The sequence below is a fragment of the Gorilla gorilla genome, chromosome 22 (assembly GCF_029281585.2).
Source record: "Gorilla gorilla gorilla isolate KB3781 chromosome 22, NHGRI_mGorGor1-v2.1_pri, whole genome shotgun sequence".
Classification (NCBI taxonomy): domain Eukaryota; kingdom Metazoa; phylum Chordata; class Mammalia; order Primates; family Hominidae; genus Gorilla; species Gorilla gorilla.
Genome location: NC_073246.2, coordinates 23,272,354 through 23,297,581, shown reverse-complemented (window position 1 = coordinate 23,297,581; position 25,228 = coordinate 23,272,354). Strand labels below are relative to the sequence as shown.

Here is a 25,228-nt window from a genome sequence, read left to right as displayed (position 1 = left end):
TTTCACCCACTGAAAGGCAGTGGTTAAAAAATAGAAAAACAAGCCACAGATTGGATAAAAATATTTCTAAATCACATATTCGGTAAGTGGATTACATTCCAAATACATAAAGAATTCAGTAAACTCAATAATAAGAAAACAGCCCAGTTAAAACTAGGTTAAATATTTGAAAAGACATTTTACCAAAAATGATCAATGCTGAGTTGTATATGAGAAGATGTTTAACATCCTGAGGCATCAGGGAAATGCAAATTAAATCCACAACATGAAACCACTAAACATGTATTAGGATGTCTAAACATAAAGTCCTGAGTATGTGAAGTTTTGGGTAGGATGTGGACCAAGTGAAATACCCGTACACTGCTTTGGGGAAGGTAAAATAGTACAATCACTTTGGAAAACTTTTAGGAAGTGTTTTTTAAAAGTGATAAACATACACTTGGCATGTGATCCAGCCATTACCTCTCACAGGTATTTAACCAAGAGATATAAAAACATGCCCATACCAAGATAATATATAAATGTGTATATATTTGTAAGCCAAAAATCTGAAACTTCCCAAAAGCCATTTTGGTGAATGGGTAAGAAAATTGTGAAATCTTCTTAAAATTGAACACTAATAGCAATAAAAAGAGATGACATATTATGGCATGGGATAACATAAATGAATCTCAAAATAATTTTTGAGTGAAAAAAGGGTAAGAATCCACTTAAAAGAAAATACATATTGCACGGTTATATGACATTTTTAGAAATTATTATGGATAATAGATACATTCACTATAGTCACTATCTTTTTTAGCATTTCATAAAGTTTACTATGTTTTCATTTCCATTTCTGACTTCTTTTTAAAGCTTTATATTCTTTTTTTTTTTCAACTTTAGATACAGGGGTACATGTGCAGGTTTGTCACATGGGCATATTACACCCAAGCAGTTTGCATAGTACCCAAATTCTTCAGCCCACGCCTCCCTTTCTCCCTCCCTGCTCTAGTATTCTGCAATGTCTATGGTTCCCATGTGGAGATTCATGTGTGTTCAAGGATTAGCCCTTAATTGCAAGTGAAAATATGTGGTATTGGTTTTCAGTTCTTGCACTAGATCACTTACGATTATGGTCTCCAGCTTCATCCATGTCACTGCAAAGGACATGGCTTCATTCTTTTTATGGCTGCATAGTATTTCATGGTGCATATGTAACACATTTTATTTATCCAATCCAATATTGATGGGAATCTAGGTTGATTCCATGTGTGTACTACTGTGAATAGTGCAGTGATGAACATACACGTCTCTATGCCTTTTTGGTATAATGATCTATATTCCTTTGGGTATATACCCAGTAAAGAGATTGCTGGGTTGAGTAGTATATCTGTTTTAAGTTTCTTAAGAAGTCTCCAAACTGCTTTCCACAGTGGCTGAACTGACTTACATTTCCAACAATAGTTATATACATGCCCTTTTCTCTGCAGCCTTCAACATCTGCTGCTTTTTTGACTTTTTAATAATAGCCTTCTGAGTGGTGTGAGATGGTATCTCATTGTGATTTTGATTTGCATCTATCTGATGATTAGTGATGATAAGCATAACCAAAACAATGTGGTACTGGTACAGAAAAAACAGACACATATGTCAATGGAACAGAATAGAAAAATCATACACTTAGAATCATTTCAGCTTCAACAAGGCCAAAAAAACAAGCATTGGGGAAAGAACTCCCTATTCATTAAATAGTGCTGGGATAACTGGCTGGTCATACGCAGAAGATTGAAACTGGACCCCTACCCTTCATCAGATACAAAAATTAACTCAAGATGGTTTAAAGATTCAAATAAAAGACCCCAAACTATAAAAACCCTAAAAGAAAACCTAAGAAATACCCTTCTAGACATCCAATTTCGCAAATAATTTTTGGCTGAGTCCCCAGAAACAACTGCAACAAAATAAAAACTGACAAGTTGGACCCAAATAAACTAAAGAGCTCTTGCACAGCAAAAGAAGCGATCAATAGAATAAACAGACAATTTACAGAATGGGAGGAAATATTCACAAAGTATGCCTCCAACAAAGATCTAATATCTAGAGTCTCTAAGGGACTTAAACAGATCATCAAGCAAAAAACAAACAATCCCACTTAAAAAAATGGGCAAAGGACACGAACAAATACTTCTCAAAAGAAGACATATTCACTATCCGTGGTGATTATTTTTCAGACACACAAACGCATATCTATGTATACACATACATTAATAAATATATGTTGAAATTTTAAATCTATGCAGTTTATTGTACATGACAAACTTAAAATACATGCAAGATATCTGGAAGTGCATTACTAGATTGATAGTTTGAGGAGGAAATGTTCTCAAGATAATAGTAAAATAACTTGGATTATATAATCTAAAGGGATAGAGAAAAAACTAAGTAGTAATAATTATGAAATCAAATATCTTTGTGATTGAGATAATCACATATTTGTACAAAATAATTAAAACTTAAAGAAATCTTTCCAGAAGTTATAGACCGCCTCCTGTATGCAAATCTCTACAGTATACCTTAAGGTTATAAAATATCACCTTTTTCCTTGAAGGATTAATGGTGTTATCTGTGAGATAATGTCACACATAAATGGATAATTTCAAGTCAGTGTGAAAGGTACATTGTTAAAGAGGCTGTTGGAATGGAGTTGGTTTCTGGATCAGCTGGAAAAGTTCTATCAATATCTTCAAAGATATGTGGATGACTTTTGGCCAAGGTAAGGACATTGGAATTTATGATGGACCAGAAAATTTCCTGGCAACCTCCAAAGTCATTTTCTGCACTGATAGTTTGGACTCAACCTAAACAATTTGTGAAGCTTGGCTAAATTACTTAAAGAACTCTACCTGAGAGTCTCTTTGAGGTGCCTCATTTGGATCTTCGTGGTTCAAAGTGAACACACACATCATCTTGTTTGCAAATAGGGCCCCTGGAAATCTTGTGCAGGGGATTGTCTCTCACAGGTCTGACACTTTGCATTCTTTTTCTGGCTGCACCATATCCTTTTTTTAAGAATAGGGCATTTACATGACTATACAGTCAGCCCTCTGTATCCCCAGGTTCTGCATCTGAGGACTCAACGAAGCAGGGACCAAAAATATTTTTAAAAATAATTTAAAATACCAATACAGCAATAAAAATAGAACAATTTTTTAAAAATACAGTGCAACACTACACAGCATCTACAATGTATTAAGTATTATAACTAATCTAGAGCTGATTTAAAGTATATGGGAAGCATGTGTGTAGGCTATACGCAAATACTATGCCTTTTTACATAAAGGGATTTGAGCATTCATGGATTTGGTTTCCCATGGATGTTGGTCCTAGAACAAACTTCCCATAGATATCAAGGAACAACTGTACTTTGTGAAGCCTGCTGAGTCCTTTCAAATATTTAAGCTTTGAAAAGTTTACAGAGTGGACCTAGTACTATGAGATCTCATGGGAAGAAATCTTGCAATAAGGCAGATCATATTTAGAATTGCTTTCTAGTTCTAGAAATGATGCTTGGACTAAGTTTTATGAGACAAATAGCAATCAGTCTGGCTAAAAAGGGAGGAAGGGAGGGAAGGAGGGAAGGTGAGAAAGAGAGAGAGAGAGAGAATCACATTTTAGATGGAGATTGTGAAATCTCATCCTAGAGAAATTAAGCATATCTGCATAAAAAGAAAAACAAACTATGCTTAAGAAGATGATGTAGCACATGGAACTAGTTTTACTTATAACTGAGTGGTTATTTCATTTTTATGTAATGTGAGTTGAATTCTCTCTGCTTTATTACTTTCACCATCAGAAACAGACATTCTCTGAATACCTATGCTTTTATTAAAAGCCATAGGATATGACACAAGCAAAAAAAAAAGGCAAGAGATAGTGGTGATACTGGTCATTCGTGAATTTCAATGTGAATAAAATACTGATATGGTTTCATAGGTTATCCTCTAGTGCAGCACATTTTGAGGAACAGGACCCATGAATGTCTCTCCAGAGTTATTTAGACATTAATTTTCCTGAATGCCATTCATCTCCACAATGTCAGATGGTATCTTGATGGTGACTTTTATTTTACTGATTGATTCTATGAAATGATAAAAATTTGCATTATTGTAGTATCTTGTGATCCCTATAGATTTCTATAAGTTGTGGTTTCACAAATGATAGGATTCACTTCTGTACTCATCAAATAAATTTTAGAGAACAACATACAAAGGTCAGTCCCTAATCGACAAGCAGAAGACTGTTACAGATATACTGAAACAGATAAATTCAGAATGGGAATCCAATTCAAACAATGAGAAAATTCTGCCATATCTTTCATCAGGGATTAAAAGTACAATGTTGAAAAATGAATAAGTGCTTTTCTACAGCTTTTCAAATATGATATTATGACACTAAGTGTACTTAGAAAATCTGAGTAAAAGAGAAATAGAGACTTAAGGAAAAGAACTGTATTAAATACTCAAATCGATTACTTATATGGAAGAGAAAAGCAAAGAAAGATGTGCCTAGATCTGTGCAGATTATCTCTATCTATCTATCTATCTATCTATCTATCTATCTATCTATCATCTATCATTTCTCTAGTTTATATAAACTAAAAATTTCTGAAATAACAGTTATATAAGAGATAAGGAGAAAAAGATATACCTTTCTTTTCTTGTGTTCCCAGATTGCCTATTCTTGAAATTTAATAAAATCATTAGGGATACACAATTAATAAAACTATAAAATACTCTGGTTTGGGTAAATATTTATTGATTTGGGTAAATTATATATTGTATATTATACAACATTGTTACAAACTACAAATTCCCTCATAATTTGCACTCATTAAACTGACTTAAAATAGCTGTCTGCATGGTTGATTCAATTACATGATTCATCTACAAGAGACAAATTCACTCTTTCATACTTGTGTGTGCTTTACATTCTAAAACACTGCATACAACTTAAAGAGAAAATTTTGACTTAACTTTTCATTTATTATAAATAGAAAAGTTTTTGCCTCATTTTCATGACTTTAAGAAATTGCAAGAAATAGGTAGGAATACAAAAATTACTGCCTGGGGGTTACTGAGATAACAAAGTGCACTATACATTCAGGCACTCATTTGTACGGACATCTCTGGCCATTATCACCCACTGTTGATTTTACTGTTCAAAGATCGACTAAAGAAACAATTGCTTTACAATTGCATTACTAGGTGTTTTTTATCCAATCTCAATTGTTCCTGCCTCCATTACCCCAATTTGAACCTGCAGTTAGTGAATCACTCTTTACAAATTTACAAAATATTCATAAAATAATAAATCACTATATGTTAGAAGAACATTTTATAAAATGAACACTCTACTGACTATATTTTAAATTTAAAAGTTATTTCCAGGTCTTTCATCTATATGAGCCTTTTTATTTTTTTGAGTAGTACAGTGTGTATTATTTAACTAAAGCCTAGGAATCAGACGGTGGGAGAATATATGTGGGTTAAAGTAAGAGAGACAATATTAATCCTCTTTTAGAAGAGCGTATCCATGATGTGTAAGTGGGCATGTTTGTGTATATGTATAGCACAATTATCTAGTTAAAAGAATATGAATTTATGGAAAAGGTAGCCAATCAATTCAGTCAATGTCTCTGTTAATCTGTTTTTAAAAGATTTCACATAGTATGTCAGAGTGAAACAAGGTATGATGATATGAGGAAAGCATTTACTCAGAGGTTCATGAACAGAAAGGTTTTAGGCAGGTTGGCGAGCTTACCTGAAGATCCAATAAAAAGTTTAATATAAGCACGTAAAATTTTTTTTGACTATCAAGATTATATCAATGTTTGTTTGGTGAGGGCAACCAGCTAACTGAAAATAGAATACTGAAGTCATGTAGCAGGATTTCTCTCAAATTATTGACCAAATCTACCTATGAATTTATGCACGTCCTCACTCATTTTTAACTCATTTCCTCTGGGCTCAATATAAAATATATTCTCCTTATGTTCAAGGTAATATTCCTTAATATTGTCCTAAAGCCTCAACAACATCCTATAGTCATTAACTCAACTTTGTGATGTTCCCCATTTAATAGCTAAGTCCAAAAACCTTAGGTAGCAGGTCTTTAACTTTTTTTTAGCTTTCATCCTTTAAAAAATATATGTGTACCTTTATGCTTCGAGTCCTTGTAATCTGAATTTAACACAGAGAACTTAAGCAGTATCATCTACCATAATGTCTCTTGCAACCTCATAATCTCTAAATTCAGCACACTTATTTTTGTGCACACTGTATTGGTCATTTTTGCTTGCATGGATAACTGGAAGCCCTAAAACCCACACTAGAAGTCTTAAAATAACCCTTGATTCCTCTTGCCTCTGTGACACAGGTATAACATGATGATTTTGCTTTGAAATCTAGTTTTATTGTATGCCTTCCTCTTCATTTCCTTGCCCTTTAGTAAAGGCCCCAATTATCTCTCACATGAACTCACTTTTTCTCCCTGCCAATATCCTTGTGTCAACTCCCTTGCTCTCTGGATTACTTGCTTCTCAATGGCAGCTCTTCCTTGTCCCATAAATCAGGTTTTTAATAAAGCATCGATGGCATCCATGATTGACTGCTACCTGCTTTTCAGCTGCACCTCCACCTAATCTCCAAACCAACCAACACACCATTGCTCTTATTCCTGTTAAAAACAGTATATTTCAATCACAGTTAGGTGCTTGAATTTTTTCACACCTTATGCTCTTGTTTGTTTTACAAGTGTTGGTCTTTCTGTCTGCAACATATTATTGCCCTATTCTCCTAAATAACAGTTTTCCTTCATTATATTTATCTTTAATACCAAGGTACTCTCCTGTCTTCAGCTGCATTGTGTTTCCATTCTCATAAAATAGTCTGTGAATATCTAGGAAAACTGCATTTGCTAAATGCTTTTGAATCCAGCTACCCCATAAACAATAAAGGACTTTAGTAAAGTTGATTCTTACAGGTTGTTGAGCTACAACCCTAAGTGTCTTAAGGGAAATGATGCTGTGTTAGGCCTTTTAGTAGTCCAAGCACCATATAGTGTAAAACATATAGCCAGCACTTTGTATATACCTGTTGAATAAATATATGAAAACGATATAAAATAATTTTGAAATGACAGTAAAAACTCTTCAGCTAAATTTCCAATACCTCAATAAGATGATAAAAATTTGTCATAAATGATCACCATCAGGGAAAGTGAAAAGGGACACCAAGGTAAGTAATTTCAAAAGTACACCTAGGTCAGATGGTGCTTAAATTGATTGTTTAAAGACAGAGAGAGAGAGAGAGAGAGAAACAGACAAAAGCACTAGTTTTGCATTTGTCTGTTTTTTTTTTGTGTGTGTATGATAACAACTTTAAAATCTCAGTGCTTAAAAATATGCTTTATTTTGTAGTCATGTTATGTTGTCTGCACCTGCAGATCAACTGTAATCTGCTCCTCCTGTGTTCATCAAGGTGCCCAGGATGAAGGGTAAGTCCCTATTTGGGTCATGCTCTTTTCATGGTGGAAGGAAAAAAACAAGAGAAAAAGAGAAAATATGTGATGTTTCCTTGAAGTTTGATTTCAGTCATGGTGTGTATTTTGTTTGCTTCTAAGTCACTGGCTAGAGCAAGTCACATGATCAACTGGGTGAAGATGCATAATCCTTCCTTTGGAGGCACTATACTTCACATATCAAAGGCACTGGTGTATAATCTTCTTCAAGGGAGGGGAAGAATATTTGTGAAAAACAATACCCAGGCATTGAAAAACACATTAAGAAAATCACAGAGAGAGGTAAGAAAAAATAAAGTAAGTAATAAGATCCTAAACATTTATTATTGCTGGTACTACAGAGGAAGCCAGCAAGGATATCTTTCAACTAATTGTTGAAACAAAAGAGTATGAATTGGTAGGATAGAAATGTGATGGAAAAGTTTGCAAAGAACAAAACATAGAATAAAGGGCAGGTCCTCCTACAAGGCCAAGATTTGACAAGGAAGCGCTGCATGTGAAAAAACATTTGACTGGGGCATTTGGGTGGGACTTCGGTATACTTGAGGTGGAAGAAGATGAATGAAAGAGGACCAGAATAAATGTCAAATTGGTAAAGACAAAAATTAGTGGCAATTAAGCGAGAGGGCTGGGAATGTAAATTGAGAGGAACAGAATAGGGCAGTAGTCGAAGTCAAAGTAATTAAAGATCAAATAATATGAATAAAAGTAGCACTTTTATTTTATTGGTATTATTTTTTGCAGCCTCAAAATTTCCACTGAAACATCTTTAAGGAGTTTTATAAGAGAGGCATAATAAGGGAAAACTTTCAAAAAAAAAAAAAAACCTCGAGATTTAAAAGGAGCCAGTAAGCAGGGTGAAAGTCAATAAGACTGGAGTAAAATGATTTTTCTGTCTTAAGTTAAGGCAAAATGTGAGAGAAAAGCACAGGCGTCTGATGGCATTAGTCAATGCATTCTCTCAGCAGTGTCCAACTGCATCCTCCAGACGGAAATCAATTGATACCTGATTTTATGAACACTGTTATTTAAAATAAAAGAGATTCCAGGAATTTTAAGCTTCGAGAGTTTGTGATCCTAAAGGGAAAAATGAGACTAATTATCAATGTCCAAGCAAAGATGTTCATATTAGAATCTATGGTTGATTCTGTTAGAGGAAAGTGGGAGACAGAGGAGAAGAATTTACTTTTGGGAGGGTCCAACTGATACAGACAAAACAGGAATTATTTGCAACGATTGACCAGAAATGTCACATAAAAACATATTCCTATATTTGTCTCCTTATACATCCTGAAATAAATAAGTATAGAAATATAAAACTAAATATTCCAGTTTAAATGCAGACCATGATGGACATGAAGATTCACACTTTATTAAAAGAATATTCATACCTGAATAATCATTCCTTTAAAATGAATATAATCATAATAATCACAGATAATCTAGTAGGGAAATAGATTACAACATGCTATAAATATATTAAAGAAAATATTAGGTTGGTGCAAAAATAATTGTGGTGTCTGCCATTAAAAGTAACGATAAACACTACAATTACTTTTGCACCAACCACATATTAAAGTAGAAACTACAATAGCAGAATGAATAACAAAGGGTTACTATCCCTGCTGGATAAATTTCATTTTAATATCAAACTTGAATTAATATTTTAGTGTAATTATATGTATATATAATAACAATAATAGGAAATACTTATATACTGTTTCCTATAAACTTACCAATTTTAAAGAATTTTACATATATTAATTTTTATTATAATTCCCTTTTTCATAAGTACATACTTAACACAAAGACTGCTCATGATGAAATACACTTACGTATTTCATCATAAATCTTTTTGGATACAAAGTATGGTATACAATTCAGTAATTAACAAACTAAATAGCCACTATATATTACCCTTGTTTATTGTATATAATAAAGAGAAAGAGTTACATATTGATATAGATAAAGGTATAGATACAGACACCTCCCTATTTAAACCTATCCTTTATGCACTGAAATCTTCCTCCTGCACTGAAGGTTAACTACTCCACTGATTATGGCACCCTTAATAAATATCGGACTCTGTACTTCTAGAAAGACCATTGAAAAATACTAGATCTCCTCTAAGGACCCAGTTTCCCTATAACTGACATCTAATGGCAGAATGCTTAGGGAAGGGGTGGATCATAATGGGTTTTCTATGCCATGAAAAGTCGTTTTGATTTTGTCTTGACAGTAGTGAGAAACACTGAAGAATTATTACAGTTGAAAGTCTTGGTGGAGAGAAAGGTAGAATTGTGAGATTAAGTGTAGAGAAACCAACTTGTATGAATTCAAGATAAAAAAAATTAGATCAGCACTCTCATGGAAAACAACATGATAGAGAAAATAGAGTATGTTTGAGAGATGTTAAAATATACAATGGATATGTCTTCATAACAGATTAGACTGCCAAAATGGAGATGAAATGGTTCAACAAAATCTGTGTCTTCAACAAAATCTCATCCCATGTTGTATTAATAATTCCCAGGTATCCCATGGAAGGAACTGGTGGGAGGCAACTGCATCATGGAGGCGGTTTTCCCCATGCTGTTCTTGTGACAGTGAGGGAGTTCTCATGAGAGCTGATGGTTTTAAGTGTGGCATTTCTTCACTCTTTCTCACACACTCTTGCCTGCTGTCATGTAAGACATGCCTTTGCTTCTCCTCTGCCTTCTGCCATGATTGTGTGTTGAGGCCTCCCCAGTCATTTGGAACTGTGAGTTAATTAAATCTCCTTTCTTTATAAATTACTCAGTCTCGAGTATTCTTTATAGCAGTGTGAAAATGGGCTAGTACAGGAGACAGCCAAGATAACTGTAATGTATTTTCCAGCTCCATAGAATACCATGTTAACATAGGCAGGAACTATATAGGAGAAGAAACTTTGGAGGAAGAGATTTCATCATGATTTCATAAAACCAGTCACTAATGTCCATTAATACTTGTAAATATAACCTTAAAAATTTAATTATTAAATTTGAGAAACATGTAGAGTAAAATATGTAAATTTAAGCAAAAATAATTCATGTAATTTGAAAGTAACATTTAGTATGATACTGTACTATGTTTATTTGATATTCTTTCAACAACTACAATTCCAGCAAAAGGCAATTACTCACATATAGCCTATTTGAAAAGGGTTATGAGAATGACAATGTAACATAAGTCACGGATCCTGCCTTGAGGCTGTAATACAATGTTACAGATGCCATAATAAAGATGGAAAGATTTCTTCCTGGTATGGAAGAGGTTTATTAAATAAGACTTGTATTTTGAGTTCACATGGTTGCCATTTAATAAAAAACATTGCTAAAATGAATCCATAAAACATGTACAAATTATTTACTGCTTACCATTAACAATAACAACGATATCACGGAAGTCAATTTCTCCCCTGGCCTCCACTCTTCCTTCACATCTGTATATACCTTCATCACTTTTATTGATGTTGAGAATCTGCAGGTTATTGTTTGCTAACATAGCGAACCGATCTGGAAAGAAAGCAAAGGGGAGAAAATGCTATCAGTAATTGAAGGCTAAGTCCAGAGTGCTCTAAATTGTTAAGAGTTAAAATATGGCACTGCCTGACACTATCAAGCTTTTCATCAGCAAACAAATTCAAATTTGAAAGTAAAATGTAATTTCATGACTTCAATTTTTCCACTCTACACTGCTTTGTTACACCTTTTTTTTTCCTAAAAAAAATGAAATAAAATACATTCAAGACTTTATATCCACATAAAATGGTTAGGCTATTATTTCCCCTTGGCACTTTGGATGCAGAAATGATACACAAAAGAACAAAGCAGAGAGATTAGGTATCACAGATGTGCAAACTTTTGACTGCAAATATGTGGCAACATGGGTTGAAAAGGGCTAGAAAATTTATTGAACATCCTTCTTCATACAATAATTAAACTAAAAATTTTGCGTCTCTGTGGAGGCAACTAAATGATATAATAATATTCAAGTCATATAAAGGATATAAAAAAGATTATATCTCAAATTTATTTAAGGGATTTTTTTGGCTAACAAGATAATCTGTATTAGGAATAAATAGATTAGATTTTGTTATTTTATTTCAAGACTCCATTTGTGTGTGTGTGTGTGTGCACATGCATATATAAAAAAATAAGCTGGTATACAGCCTGCATTCACTGATTGTGTAAAGTAATCTGCTACAGTAATCTGTGACACCTAAGCGGCATCTCAGCCTGGCATTATTTTTTGGGTCTGCCCTGATTTTATAAGCATCTCAATCTTGCTGCCATGCTAAAACCTTTTCTCTCCTTATCATTCAAAAAATGCTTTTACATATAGTCCAATTTTGAAACTCTTTGTATGGGCAATATCTTAAATTTCCTTAATTAACACATCCATAGATCTCATTGACTATTATCTGTCTGCTGGATACTGTATATAAGACACTTTGATGAATAAGAGACACACCGCCTCTATCCCTTTGGGCTTTTTGATCAGGTAGAAAGGTGATTATTTTAAGGTACCCAGCCTCTAACATATCTACAGTCTATTGTTTACTCTTTGGGCCTGTTGCAATGTGTACTGCTTTCTTCCCTATCTGTTGGCTTGATAATGAGGTTAGGAAAACCACTGAAGCCACATGTGAAAAAGGCAGAGTCTCCATCAGCCTGATCGTGGAAGGGATATGGTAGGATCCTGCCTATACCTCTGCTGTCAGCTGGACTTCTTTGCATGAGTGAGCCATAAACTGCTAGGGTAGTAGGCCACTCCAATTTGGGGGCAAATTTGACATAGCCGTTCCTTAATGAGAGGGGAGAAGTCTGGGCTAGAAATAACAAATAGAAGAGTCATCAGGGCATAGATACTCATTAAACCGACAAGCCTGTAGTTGCTTTTTGTTTAAGAGGTAACTAATCAGGGGTGGAAAGGCACAGATTCAGAGGCTCCCCCAAAGTGAAAATAGTGATTCTAATGCTACGGCCACATGATTTGCAGCCCATGAGGTGTAAACTTTTCCATAATGCTCACTTTTTCCTTAGGTTGAACCTAAGAAGAGAGACAAAAATGTTTATTCAGATTCTTTCCCCTGGTAAATTAAAGCACAAACATGAAATGCCCTCATCAAAAGAAAGGCTGGGGAGAAAGAAAGCCAATCCACAAGAAATGTTAGAAGATAACTCATAAGTGGTCCTGAAATAACCAGAAACTCCTGAAACTTCATAAAGTTTCAAAGTCAATTAAAAATCCTCTCTTCAAGTGTGTGGTCAGAAATTTAGATGAGAGGCAATTATAAATAGATAAAATTTAAAATGAAGAGGAACACTATCATACTTAGATCATTGTATTACTGCATTTTCTAACTTGCTAAAATACCTATCATCCTTCACCTATAATGATTTTTACTGATTATATTTAATGTGAATTAGGAAAAATATATTTAAAATTTAGCTCAATATCTCCACCTGAAATTTATCACCTGGCATTCTCCAGTTCTGTCTTCACATGCCTTTACATGGAACTAGTTGCCAAAGGAATATTCCATAAGTGATGGAACTCCATGGAAGGCAAATGCCACGAGTCATTCTTGACATCTTCATCTCTCTGAGTCTGCAGACCCAATCAGACTCCAAGTCTCATCACTTCTCTGTTTATCGTTATTTAATTTAAGTCTTCTTCTCCCTTAGCAATATTTCATTAGGACCTGAACTATTTTCAGTCTCAGGAGTTTTGCCTTGACTCCCATCTAATCTGTTGTTTTCACTGACATACAAATATTCTTCTCAACTGTATATTAGGTTATGTCACTGCATTGATTAAATCCCTTTAATGATGCCCCCTTTGAATAAATTACAAACTCAGTAGCAGATATCAAGGCTGTGCTGACTTGGTTTGACCTCCTTCTTCAGCTTCCTTTCTTATTAGTCCTTTGTTTAAAAATCCTAGTTAGATTTACTCATTTGTAAAAGAATCTAAGTTGCACTTATTAATAAGTTCTAGTAATAATAAACTTATTCCAGTTTCAGAAATATGCTTTCATGCTGCTTTTCACCTCTGGGCCATTGCACATGGTCTTCCCTCTTCCTGAAAATTCCTCACCAACGTTTGCCTGGCTAATATGTGTGTATATTTAAAGTTAACTTTTTCGTCCTGGCAGGCATCTTTGACACTCTCTCTTATCCTACGTAGTTTACATTTATTTTATCATCCTTTATTACCACAATATCGTTATCATAGACTCAATGTATCTTGTTCTCACACTGATTTACCTATTTATCTTTCCCTCTAGATTGTTAGTATTTTGAAGGCAGTGAACTTATCTTGCTTACCATGAATCATAATCATCTGGTACACTACAGCATAGATCCTGTGTATTCCATAATTGTTGAATTAATCTTTTATACTAGAAGTAGGTTATATAAAAATGGTATTGAACAAGGTAATTTTAATCAGTTTTTTAATGCAGAAGGAGTATATCAATTAGGTGTTGGCCAACGCATTTAAAAAGTTTAAGAGATAATTTCCAAACTGGCCAAGATTGAATGGATATCAGCAAATAGCATATCCCTCCATCACGATGACACTAAAAGTCAGGATATTCAACTTGTATAATAAAATGTCACCTTTACTCCCACAATGCTTGGATCCTTTAGCATATGGATCTCCTTTCTATGAGCAACATGGAAAATCTCCACTGCTATTCTGCAGGAAGTTTAATTCCGAATATCTTCCACGCAGCTACAATCAAAAGCATAGCTAATAAGATGAGCATTTCCAAGCTTTCATTATTTCCTCTGGAATATCTATATTTTACTTTTGAATTAGATTATGGCAAAAGAAAGATATCTGGGTCCGTGGCATTATTCTAAATCCTCATACATAATTGTAATCTTGATCTTATTTCATCAGCTTTAATAAAGGGACTATATGAGGTATAAGCAGTGAATAATATTATTTCATATAAGTCTATTATAAATGTACAAATTGTTCAATAATGATTTATGTGATAAGTTTCTACACTATTTCAAGGTTAGAAAAGTGTGTCCTTCCTGATAATTTACTTGAATACTTTAAATTCTATAGTTAAAAATATGATTTTATTTTATTTTTATTTATTTTATTTATTTATTATTATTTATTATTATTATTTATTTATTTTATTTTTATTTTTCACCTGCCACACAACTTAGTGTTATGTTTCATGTTAAACTATACCCATTTCTTCTACATTGGATTTTCTGGTTCTAGATATAACGTAAATGCATGTAATTTTAGCAAAACTGATTCCAAGATTTAAAAACTCATAGAGAAGGAATGAGAGCGATACATGTCATTTATTAAGAATCTAATATATAGCCAAATATTTTATTCATTCACTTAACAAATGAAGTATAGCTGACCCCCCATATCCATGGATTCCACATTCGTGGATTCAAACAACTGCTGATGAAAAATATATTTTTTAAAAACTGCATCTTTATTGAACATGTACAGGCTATTCCTTATTTCCCAAATAATACTGTATAGCAACCATGTACATAGTCTTTATGTTGTATTTGATATTATGAATAATCCAGATGTAATTTAGAATATATGGGAGGATGTACATAGGTTATATCAAATACTATGCTTTTTTATATAAGAGACTTTGGCATCGGCTTATTTTGGTATCTGTGGGAGGTCCTGGAACAAATCACCCACAGATGTCAAGAAACGACTTTATGTCTAATGTCTAATTTATGACACAAAGCCATTATTTTAAATGAAGGCAATCATCTATGTTTTACAGATGAAGAGTCTGATTTAGGCACAGAACATTTAGAAAAGATGTTCAAAGCTTCAGGGCCAAGGAAAGGAGGAAAGCCAAAATGGAAATTTGGCTGTACGTCATTTAGTCCTGGGATGCTAGGGAAATACGTATGAGCTATAGCATGGAAATATCACTTCTCCATCACCACTACCCGTTGTCATCAGTCTTTGCTTTGAGGCTTTGCTCTATTTGACTTTTAAAAATAAAATTTATTTCAAAATATTCTATTAATAAAGGTTTACAATAAACCTACACTTGAGGTGTAAGATTAGACAGTCTGAAAATATTTAGACATTGTCATTCCACCGTTACAAAAGGACTGCTTTTTCTTTATTATTGAGGGGAAAAGAGCTAAAAATACATCAAACCATTTACTCATGTGACTTGTTAATACACTCTACAGAGTTATGCTGAAACAAAACAAGAGGAAATAAAGTGTTATTTATCATTAATGTATTATAATGGAAACTGACAAGCATTGAATATGCTAAGCTCAGAAAAATTCTTTCAAAATTAAAAAATGACTATTGAACATGATTATCATACATTCTTCCCAAATATTCAAATACAGATATTATTTTCTGTCTCTCCTTTATGCTGTAGAATCTTCATCCCTTGCATACAAATCAGAACCATCGAAGATGGAAACTACTTTAAAAGATTCAATTACTTTGTACCTCTCTGCAGTGCAGGTGCATTGAAAAAATTCTAAATTGAAAATGCTCCCTATGCACATGGTAAAGGAACATAATGTAAGCAAATTATACATTCGATTTCAGATGTCATATTATTCTGAAATTTTAGCACAGTCTAAATCAAAATCATGAAGACAATTTGAATGAATGTACTTTTCTATTATCTATACGGATCTTTCCATAATATTTAGAACTTGTAGATAACCTTGAACCTACTGCCCCAGAATAAACATAATTCACATCAATACTAAGTTTACATCTAGTGATCCCATAGAATCATGTATAAAGTATACAGAATTTGAATACAGCAGGACGTACTCCTTCATTTACTTAGTACTGCTTATAATGTATTAATCATTTCTTGACACTAGAGCAAAGGTCTGCAAACCTTTTCTGTAAATCTCCAGATACTAATGATTGTTATTTTTTTTAGGCTAACGATTGTACATTTTTTTAGGCTAATGATTGTATATTTCTTTTAGCCACAGCTTCTCAACTATGCCTCCAAAGCTGCCACAGACAGTATGTGGCGAATGGGCATAACTGTGTTTTGATTACAACATAGGGGTAAAGGGCAGTGAATTTGCCCTGAGATCCCTAGATTGCAAAATCCTAATGTAGAGCTTACAGGTTCTCAAAATAGTTGTTGAATATTTGGGGTCAAAAATTCAAATTTCTACAACTAGACACATAGATTCAGATTTTTAAAAACTGCAATAGTATTAGAACATATAACTTAGGGAGTTACCAAAATACTAACTGTCGGAAATAGTGGTGACTTCCTTATTATGATACAACCAGCTGACAGCAGGTGCAGGTGAACTGCTAACTCGGCAAACCACTTCTGCATCTTCTCCTTGTTTGAATTCTTGTGGAGATACCACTTCTCTGAAAGTGAGTTTTTCTGTATCAACAAAGTAAAACAAATCACAAATCACAAATCACAAAAGTATCATTGCTTATTTCTCCCAAGAACATAATCCAGACTCTATTGATACTATAATAAAATAATTAGGGAAACCTAGATACTTTAAAATCTTAAACTAGATAATCTACTTCTCCCTAATACCTTCCTATCTCACTGAGAATAAACTCCAAATATCTTTCAATGCCATATGAGGTTCTGTATAAACTGGAGTGTATCTCCTCAACTCCAATCCCAATTTCTCCTCTCTCTTCCTTGTCACTCAGGAAAACTGTCTTCTTGGAGGTTCCTTGAACATTCCAAGTTTGTTCTCACCACAGGGCATTTGCACCACCTTCAATTCATTCAGATTCTTATCCAACCTGCCTATATAAAATAGCAATATTCCTTTCCATTTCAAGGTTCTCTATCTCTCTACCCCATGTAATTTATTTTCCTTAGAATTCCATAGCATGTTTAGCTAGCATCTATGTATCTGTTTCAGTTTATTTATTGTCTGTCTGTCTCTGGCTAGGACTCAGAATTATAGTGGATACACACCTAATAAGTGTCTTTAATGAATGAATGAAAGAATGAGTGAACATGGATATTTATGCTTGATGAGAAATTCTCACAGAAGTAATGAATTGCTCTTGCAAAACTTTTTTTACCTTCGCAAATGTCACAATTCTTCTTTTGCATCATTTAAAATAAAAAAGTATTTCCAAACACTATATCTATAAAATTTAATTATTTGCTATTGTGAAATAGATACTCTAGGGGGTTACATAAATTAGGACAATATCATTTCTTCGGAAGCTCAGAATCAAATGAGAGGGAAAAATTCCAAATCAGGAAACACAAGAGCAACAATGTGCCCACAAATTGCGTTGGTCATCAAACAGGAAGTCCTACTGTAGGAATGTTCCGACTTTGTTTTTCATATCCTATTTCTAGAATAACAAACAAAACACAAAACTACAGATATGAGATGATTTAAGGGCTTGCATTCCTAATATATATATATAATTTATCATTGGTAGAAATGCTAACTACCTATTAATTGTAAGGCATTGTTGTAAGTACTTTATGCAATATAATTTAAGGTAGTACTCAAACTCCATATATCACATAGGTACCATTATTATCCTCAGTTTATATATGAGGAAACTAAAGACAGAGAGGTTACATGATTTGCTCAAGGTCATGAAAGTAATTGGGATAGCTTGCTTTAAAATGCAGGAGTCAACAGATTTCAATGTTCCTAAACAGGTTAATGGTTCTTAAATATGAGGAGGAGAAAGGAACATAGGAAGAAATCCAACCCAGGACATAAAATGAAGTGCAAATGTGGAAAGCTTTGCTAATAAAAACACTTAGTGGTAAAGAATCCTGACTCAATATTATTGGCTACTAGATTAGTTTCAACTTTCTGACTACTCCTGTTCACTGACCCTTCCCCAGATTCTCATTCTACAATGGTCAGTGCTGTCACACATTTTCATTTATTCTAATCATGACCTTCTATTTTACAGTGAAAAAAACAACGCTGATTAAATATCATACCACTAAATAAACCACTATTCTCTATATACCCAGTGAATGAATTCTTAATGGCTTGAGAAAATGAAAACATTTTTATTAATATTATTTAATATAATTGATGCCCTATATATGTTTATAACCATTTATTATCTGTTAGCTATTCTATTCTAAGATACACTCTGGTAAAGCATAAATAAACTGATATTTATTTTCAAAGCACATAGTTCTTAATAAGTGTTACTATCAAACATTTTATTTTGTTTCAATTATTTATAAGCAACTGAAATTGAATAAACTAAAACATATAAATACATTACTTACGGTAAATTTCCAAAACTACTGTAGCTTCTTGTGTCTGTCCTTTGGCATCTGTTGCTTGACAACGATATATCCCTGCATCTTCTATATTTGCATTGTAGATGGTTAACCGTGACCTAACACCTTCCTTTTGCACTACTACCCTCTGTGTTGAAATTATCTTCTCCCCTTGAGGATTATACCAATCTATACTTTCAGGTTCACCAATCGCTGCAAAGAGCCATGGAAAATAAAGGTTTGAAAATATGTTAAAAAATATTTGTTTGAACATTGGCATTTACTATTATGTAATAATATTAACCATTTAGAAAAAAATTATGTAACAGACTGGAAATCTGAGAATCTTACAAAATTGGAAGTAAACACAAATGTTAGTGCAAATGTTCACCTTTGTTTATCCAACATGGAGGATTCATGCTTGAGTAAGCAATACCTAAAAGTTTCACAGCAAACTTCTTGTACAGTATTTAAGCTATGATTGTTGAAATTTTCCCTTGGTAATGAATGGATTATTACATTTAAGTTCTGAAACTTCCTTGACCACTGAGCCAGACATAAAACCCACTTATAGATAATATCTGAACAGAACCACAATTACTAATACGATTTCATCTGCTCAGTTGTCTTTGCTAGGGTCAGGAGATAGCACTTAAATCTCTGATAATGCCGAGCTTACAAAAATGTAAATCTTTCACAAAACAAACTTTGGCCTTTGATAATACTAAATTTGAAATTAATTTCCCTAGTTGCTAAATTTGAATAGATAAGGCCAACGACCGTTTTTATAATGATGTCCTAATCTCTTTTCCCAAGAGAAATAAGTAGTTTCACTATTTTAATCTAAAACTGTTAACTATTTAATCATATGATAATTTCAATGCATTGAAATGATACTTACACTTCTAGGTAATTACAACCAAATCATTACAGGGTAAACATTTATTTAAGTTTTCCAATTCAGAATCTAGTTTATTATCCTTTTGTTAAAGCTGAAGATTTCTGTGTCTGCTTTTAGTCACCAAAAGGATGTATTTCACCTAATTACTTCAGATATCATTTATGGAAGCAGCAGACACTATTAACTCAAAAGTATCGGTGGGGAAATGCATGAAGTCAACTAACATCTGCAGGACCTCTTTGAAGAAAATTATTCCTTCTCATTTTTCCGAAGAAATGGTTTTAGAAACAAATTATCTTCCTTTCTATAAGAAATTAGACATGCTTGAGTAAAAGTATGAAAGAAAGTTTAGTGAATCTTAAATAGATCTCAGTTACATTATCTTCATCTTTTTCTAAACAAATCATAAAACCATAGTTGTTACAGAGTAATGCATTTGAAGAGGAGGGATGTGTTTTATTTAATTCCTCCATCTACGGAGAAGTTACAAAAAATAATTTAAACATTCATCTCTTTACATTTGAATAATACAAAATAATATTTTACATAGTAAGTTAAATAGGATATTCTGATAAATATTTTGAACCTTTTCATTCTTAATATAATAGAACATTTCATTTTCATTAACAGTTTATTGCAGATTTTCATAAAGCTGTTATAATTGTTTTCTTTCAGGCATCTCTAACAAATAATTTCTATCAAAATTTTTCATTTTGATAAGGCTGGACTATTTGTACGTACAGATTATTTATAAATAGCATTAAACTTTATTTTTTTAATGCAGTTATAACAATTTCCTGTATGACACTTCTTTAGCTCTTTGAGGGTGTAACATCCTTCTAGTTTAAATTTAAGATATTTATTTTATTGAGTTTTAGATTTTGTATTTTTAAGGCATCTGGAAATGTTGGAGGAGTATCTAGGTTGTCAGCATTGTAGAAGAAAAATACATACAAGCAGAGTGGCTTGCATGGTTTTCCAATATCTTTATTTTTAGAATCTTGTTTTACTACTATATTTAATATAAAGAAGACTACTTCCAGTACTACAGAAAAGCTCTAGGTGATACATCTTTATATAAAAGAAAATAAATGCTTACTTAGTTTACATTCTTATTAAGAGCAAAACTCATCACCAATGAATGGCCTTAATTCACTTTACAGTATGTCTTAATTTGAGCTATGCAATACATACAGGCAATTAGTCTGTGCAATATATTTCATAGTAATATACAAATCCATAAAAGTACAACAATTTCATTGTATTTTCAAAATTGATTTTTAAACTATTTTGTTATTCTACCTTTATGTGATACAATTCAGTGTGTTCTAATTTATGAGGATATTAATAAAATATGGATGGGATTTAGAAACAGTAACCTATATGCTTGTGTCAAATTTCTGCTGGCATAATATATGATGCTGAATCAATCTCTTCCATACTCTCTGATTTTTTCATTTGTCAATATACAAATACTTGTATTAACATAACTATCAACTGACATCTTTAAGAAGGAAAATGTATAAAGAATCATGGGCTCTATTAATATTCCTATAAAATGTGACATGTTATACATATATGCTCTGAATATGATTTATAAAATGTTATAACTGTATCTTTTATTTATAAAATATTATATCTCTATATTTATAAATTTGAATCTTGGTTTAAATAAATCATGTCATTCTCAAGACAATATGTATAATACATTTTATGTTTCTAGTGTCTATTTTAATCCAGTTTTAAGTTGATTTAGTGTAATCAAGATTAGAAACAATTCTAAAATAGTCTCTTAACTAATTTTAGCACTAAGGTTTAAAAAATTATTTAGGCATATCATAGTTTGGATATGAAGACTTGTATTTGTAAAAATGAATATATTGAACCTAAATAAATAATGCATTCATTTGTCAGTTCTATAATATGTTTAATTAAACTTTGACGCTGAAATATTTAAATTTCTTTTGAAAGAAAACCATATGTATATTATTATTCTGAATGAGGCCCATAAAATATGCCATAGGCATGATGACATATGATTCTTTCTATTGTCATAAAAATCTAGCCAAAGCTTTCCTGACTAAATAACTATCTATTTCTTCAATGAATATTAGAATAAATTTTTGGCCTAATATTTTCATTCAAGTATAACTATAGTGCAGTGTGCCATACCAAATTTATTCATTGCATATTTACAAAAATGGTTCAGTTATAATCTTTATATTCATCCTAATATTACTGTTTAGACAGAAATATTTAAATTGATTTAAGTTATTATCAGATATAATGCAAGCATAAGTTATTTTCAAAATAAATGATCTAGATTAGCAGTCTAAATTAACAAATTAACAGAAATAAAATTAATATCATTTAATATGCAAGTTATGGCTATTAACACTTTTCCAATCATTATAAACCCAACGATGGCCAGGTACGATGGCTCACACCTGTAATCCCAGCACTTCGGGAGGCCAAGGCGGGCGGATCACTTGAGGTCAAGAGTTTGAGACCATCCTGGCCAACATGGTGAAACCCCGTCTCTACTACAAAAATACAAAAAGACAAAAATTAGCCAGGCATGGTGGTGTGCACCTGTAGTCCAGCTACTGAAGAGGCTGAGGCAGGAGAACGGCTTGAACCCAGGAGGGGGAGATCGCAGTGAGCCGAGATCACACTACTGCCCTCCAGTCTGGGAGACAGAGCGAGACTCTGTCTCAAAAACAACAAAAACAAAAACAAAAACAAAAAACCAACTGTAAGATGTTATTGTTAGAGAACTGAGTTTTTAACTAGTTAAATTTAGCCAACATATTTTATTAATATTTTAACAGAAACCACGTTATCTGAAGGTATTTACAGAAATACGTACCCGTACATGTGAAGAATTTAGATTCTCCAACACTAAGCTCTACTTTGCTAAGTGAAATTGTCACTTGAAGAAGAGCTGAAAAAAAAATTGGGAAACAATTAATGGTGATTTTTAAGCATGATTTCTAAGATTTTAATGCATGATGTCTAAACCACATGGTCCAAACGCTGATTATTTCCCCCCAATTTTTTATTACCTATAAAGAAAAATGAAAGTTTTGTAAAACATGATCTACCATTATACATATTACTTTATTAGGCATTTAACAATCAGACTAAATACAGCACTTCTTCAAGCTGATAGTCTGAAATTCTGTTAGTCAAGTAAATGAACAAATTCACACTCAGACAATCTGTTCCTTATTCAGAGATTAGGTCTTCTATGTGCGACCACATTGGGCAATAGCTAAAAAAAAGATGTTTGCCCAACAGTTGTATAAATCCTATATTATCATTACAACAACTACACACACACACACACACACACACGTAAATTAACTACATGTAGACACCTACTAAAAAATGTCTGTGAAGGCAGGCATACAAAGGAAAGAAAGCACTGCACAGAGTAAGATGGAGCACTGATTTTCACAAGATCAAAAAGTTAACTGAAGGACCCAGGACAATAAAAGAGAGGAGATGCCTGATATTTTAAATAATATTTTTGTGAAACTTGAAATAAAATACTTGAATATCTAGAAGTTTAGAAGATAAGCAAAGTGTTATTTTAATATGAATTGACATATTTCTAACATTATGGTAGAAAAGAGAGCATGACCACTTTCCAAAGTCCGTCTCACCTTCCATGTGCTCAAATGCCTGTACTTGAGCTTTTGGTAAAGTGACAAAGCTGCAAGAGGTCAATCAAGGAAGGTCTGAAACTAGAGTACAAACCTGCACTGGGAATGTACTGATCATAGTAACCAAAACGCTTATTTCAGTGAACACAGACTACACACAGATAGGATCCAAGTTTTCCCAGACAACAGGCTGTGATAACACACCAGATAATGACCACGCCTGTAATCCCAGCACTTTGGGAGGCCGAGGCCGGCAGATCACAAGGTCAGGAATTTGAGACCAGCCTGGCAAACACGGTGAAACCCCGTCTCTACTAAAAATGCAAAAATTAGCTGGGTGTGGTGGCAGGAGTCTGTAATCCCGGCTACTCGGGAGCCTGAGGCAGGAGAATTGCTTGAAACTGGAAGGCGGAGGTTGCAGTGAGCCGAGATGGCACGACTGCAATCCAGCCTGGCAACAAGAGTGAAACTCTGTCTCAGAAAACAAAAACAAAAAAGAACACCAGATAACACTGGACTGGAATAAGATTTACCATCAAAGGAGGGTATAAAATCAGTCAACCCAATGGTGAAGGGAGATTACAAGCAAACTTGCCTCCCCCAAGCTGGGGAGGGGGAAAATGTTTCTCATTAGATAAACCAGAAGTTTTGCCATATCCCATGTTTGGGATTTTAATTATAAACATGTGTTCTTTGGAAAACTTCAACCTGGAAAAACTAAAAAGCAGTCTCACGTGTAGGGCTCACAGCTAAGTGGCAAAAGCAATCACAAAAACCATTCAGAAGAACCATATCATAGGCTCATACTGGCCAATAGTTGTATAAATGAGGCTGTCTTCAATCTGGGGGTGTAGTCTGACATTACAAAACACATGGTGAAATAAGGCCTGTAGCAGGAGTCAGTTGAAACAGCAAATAGGAGAAATAAACCCATGAGATTTCAACTAACATAATTTTTAGACTAAGAATATAACACAACTACATTGAAAGTATTTAAAGAAATAAAATGTGTAATAAAGAACAGGAGGAAGAAACAAAATATTTACAAAAAAAAAAAAAAAAAAACCCTGGTAATTATGCTGTTTAAGCTCTTTAAAATATGTTTCCTCACAGTCCCCACCTTAAATTGTTAAATTCTTTCCTCCTTTCCAGAAACCTCTCTGGAAAACTTGGGCAGGGTCTACATGACTTTCCTGGGTCCTATTTTTATTCATAATTTACCAATACTCAGAGAGTGGTTGTGATATTATAGAGGCTCAATAAATGTTCAAATATATCTAACGTTTCAGAAAGAAAAATAAAAGTGCAAGTCAGAAAGAATAAGAAAAGTAGCCAAGGGAAAAATAGATTTTAGGTATTCTCTTTTTCTCTCTTGCCTACTTTTCTTGTAGATAAACCATTAATGCCAATTCCAGTGAAAATTCAGATTTCTTTTTCCTTTAAATAAGTAAACAATTCTCTTTTTCAAGTTAGCTTAAGTGGAATGAGGTCAACAGAGGCAAAATGCAGAACTCAAGAAATTTGAGATTGCCCTTATAAGAAGCTTGAATCTGAAGAGATGTATGGGGTTACTGGAATCCACAATTCTGGGCAGTAGGGCATGTATTTTATAAATTGAGAAGACTTGAGAATGTTTATGGATAGAAGGGAAGGAAGCAGAAAATATATTACCAGTTTGAAAAAAAAAAGGGAGTGGAAATTATAATTATGTGTCTTCTCTTTTCTTTCTTCCCTTTACTTTCTCCTTTAAGATATAATCTTATTTCCCCTAAAACTGTACTTTCTCAAAATCTAATCTTGCAATCT

The 25,228-nt window shown here is 33.2% G+C and overlaps 1 protein-coding gene across 5 annotated transcripts in view; it reads right to left on the bottom strand.

Moving 5' to 3' along the window:
- The window catches only part of NCAM2 (neural cell adhesion molecule 2), a 551,993-nt gene that overhangs the window by 238,589 nt on the left and 288,176 nt on the right, over nucleotides 1-25,228 (bottom strand). For all 5 annotated transcript variants that reach the window (XM_019017903.4, XM_019017902.4, XM_055374042.2 and 2 more), the window contains exons 2-5: nucleotides 22,624-22,698; nucleotides 18,860-19,066; nucleotides 16,850-16,993; nucleotides 10,959-11,096 (exon numbers count right to left, since the gene is read on the bottom strand). In XM_019017903.4, the coding sequence (XP_018873448.1) occupies nucleotides 10,959-11,096; nucleotides 16,850-16,993; nucleotides 18,860-19,066; nucleotides 22,624-22,698 (564 nt within the window). The remainder of the gene's footprint in view (nucleotides 1-10,958; nucleotides 11,097-16,849; nucleotides 16,994-18,859; nucleotides 19,067-22,623; nucleotides 22,699-25,228) is intronic.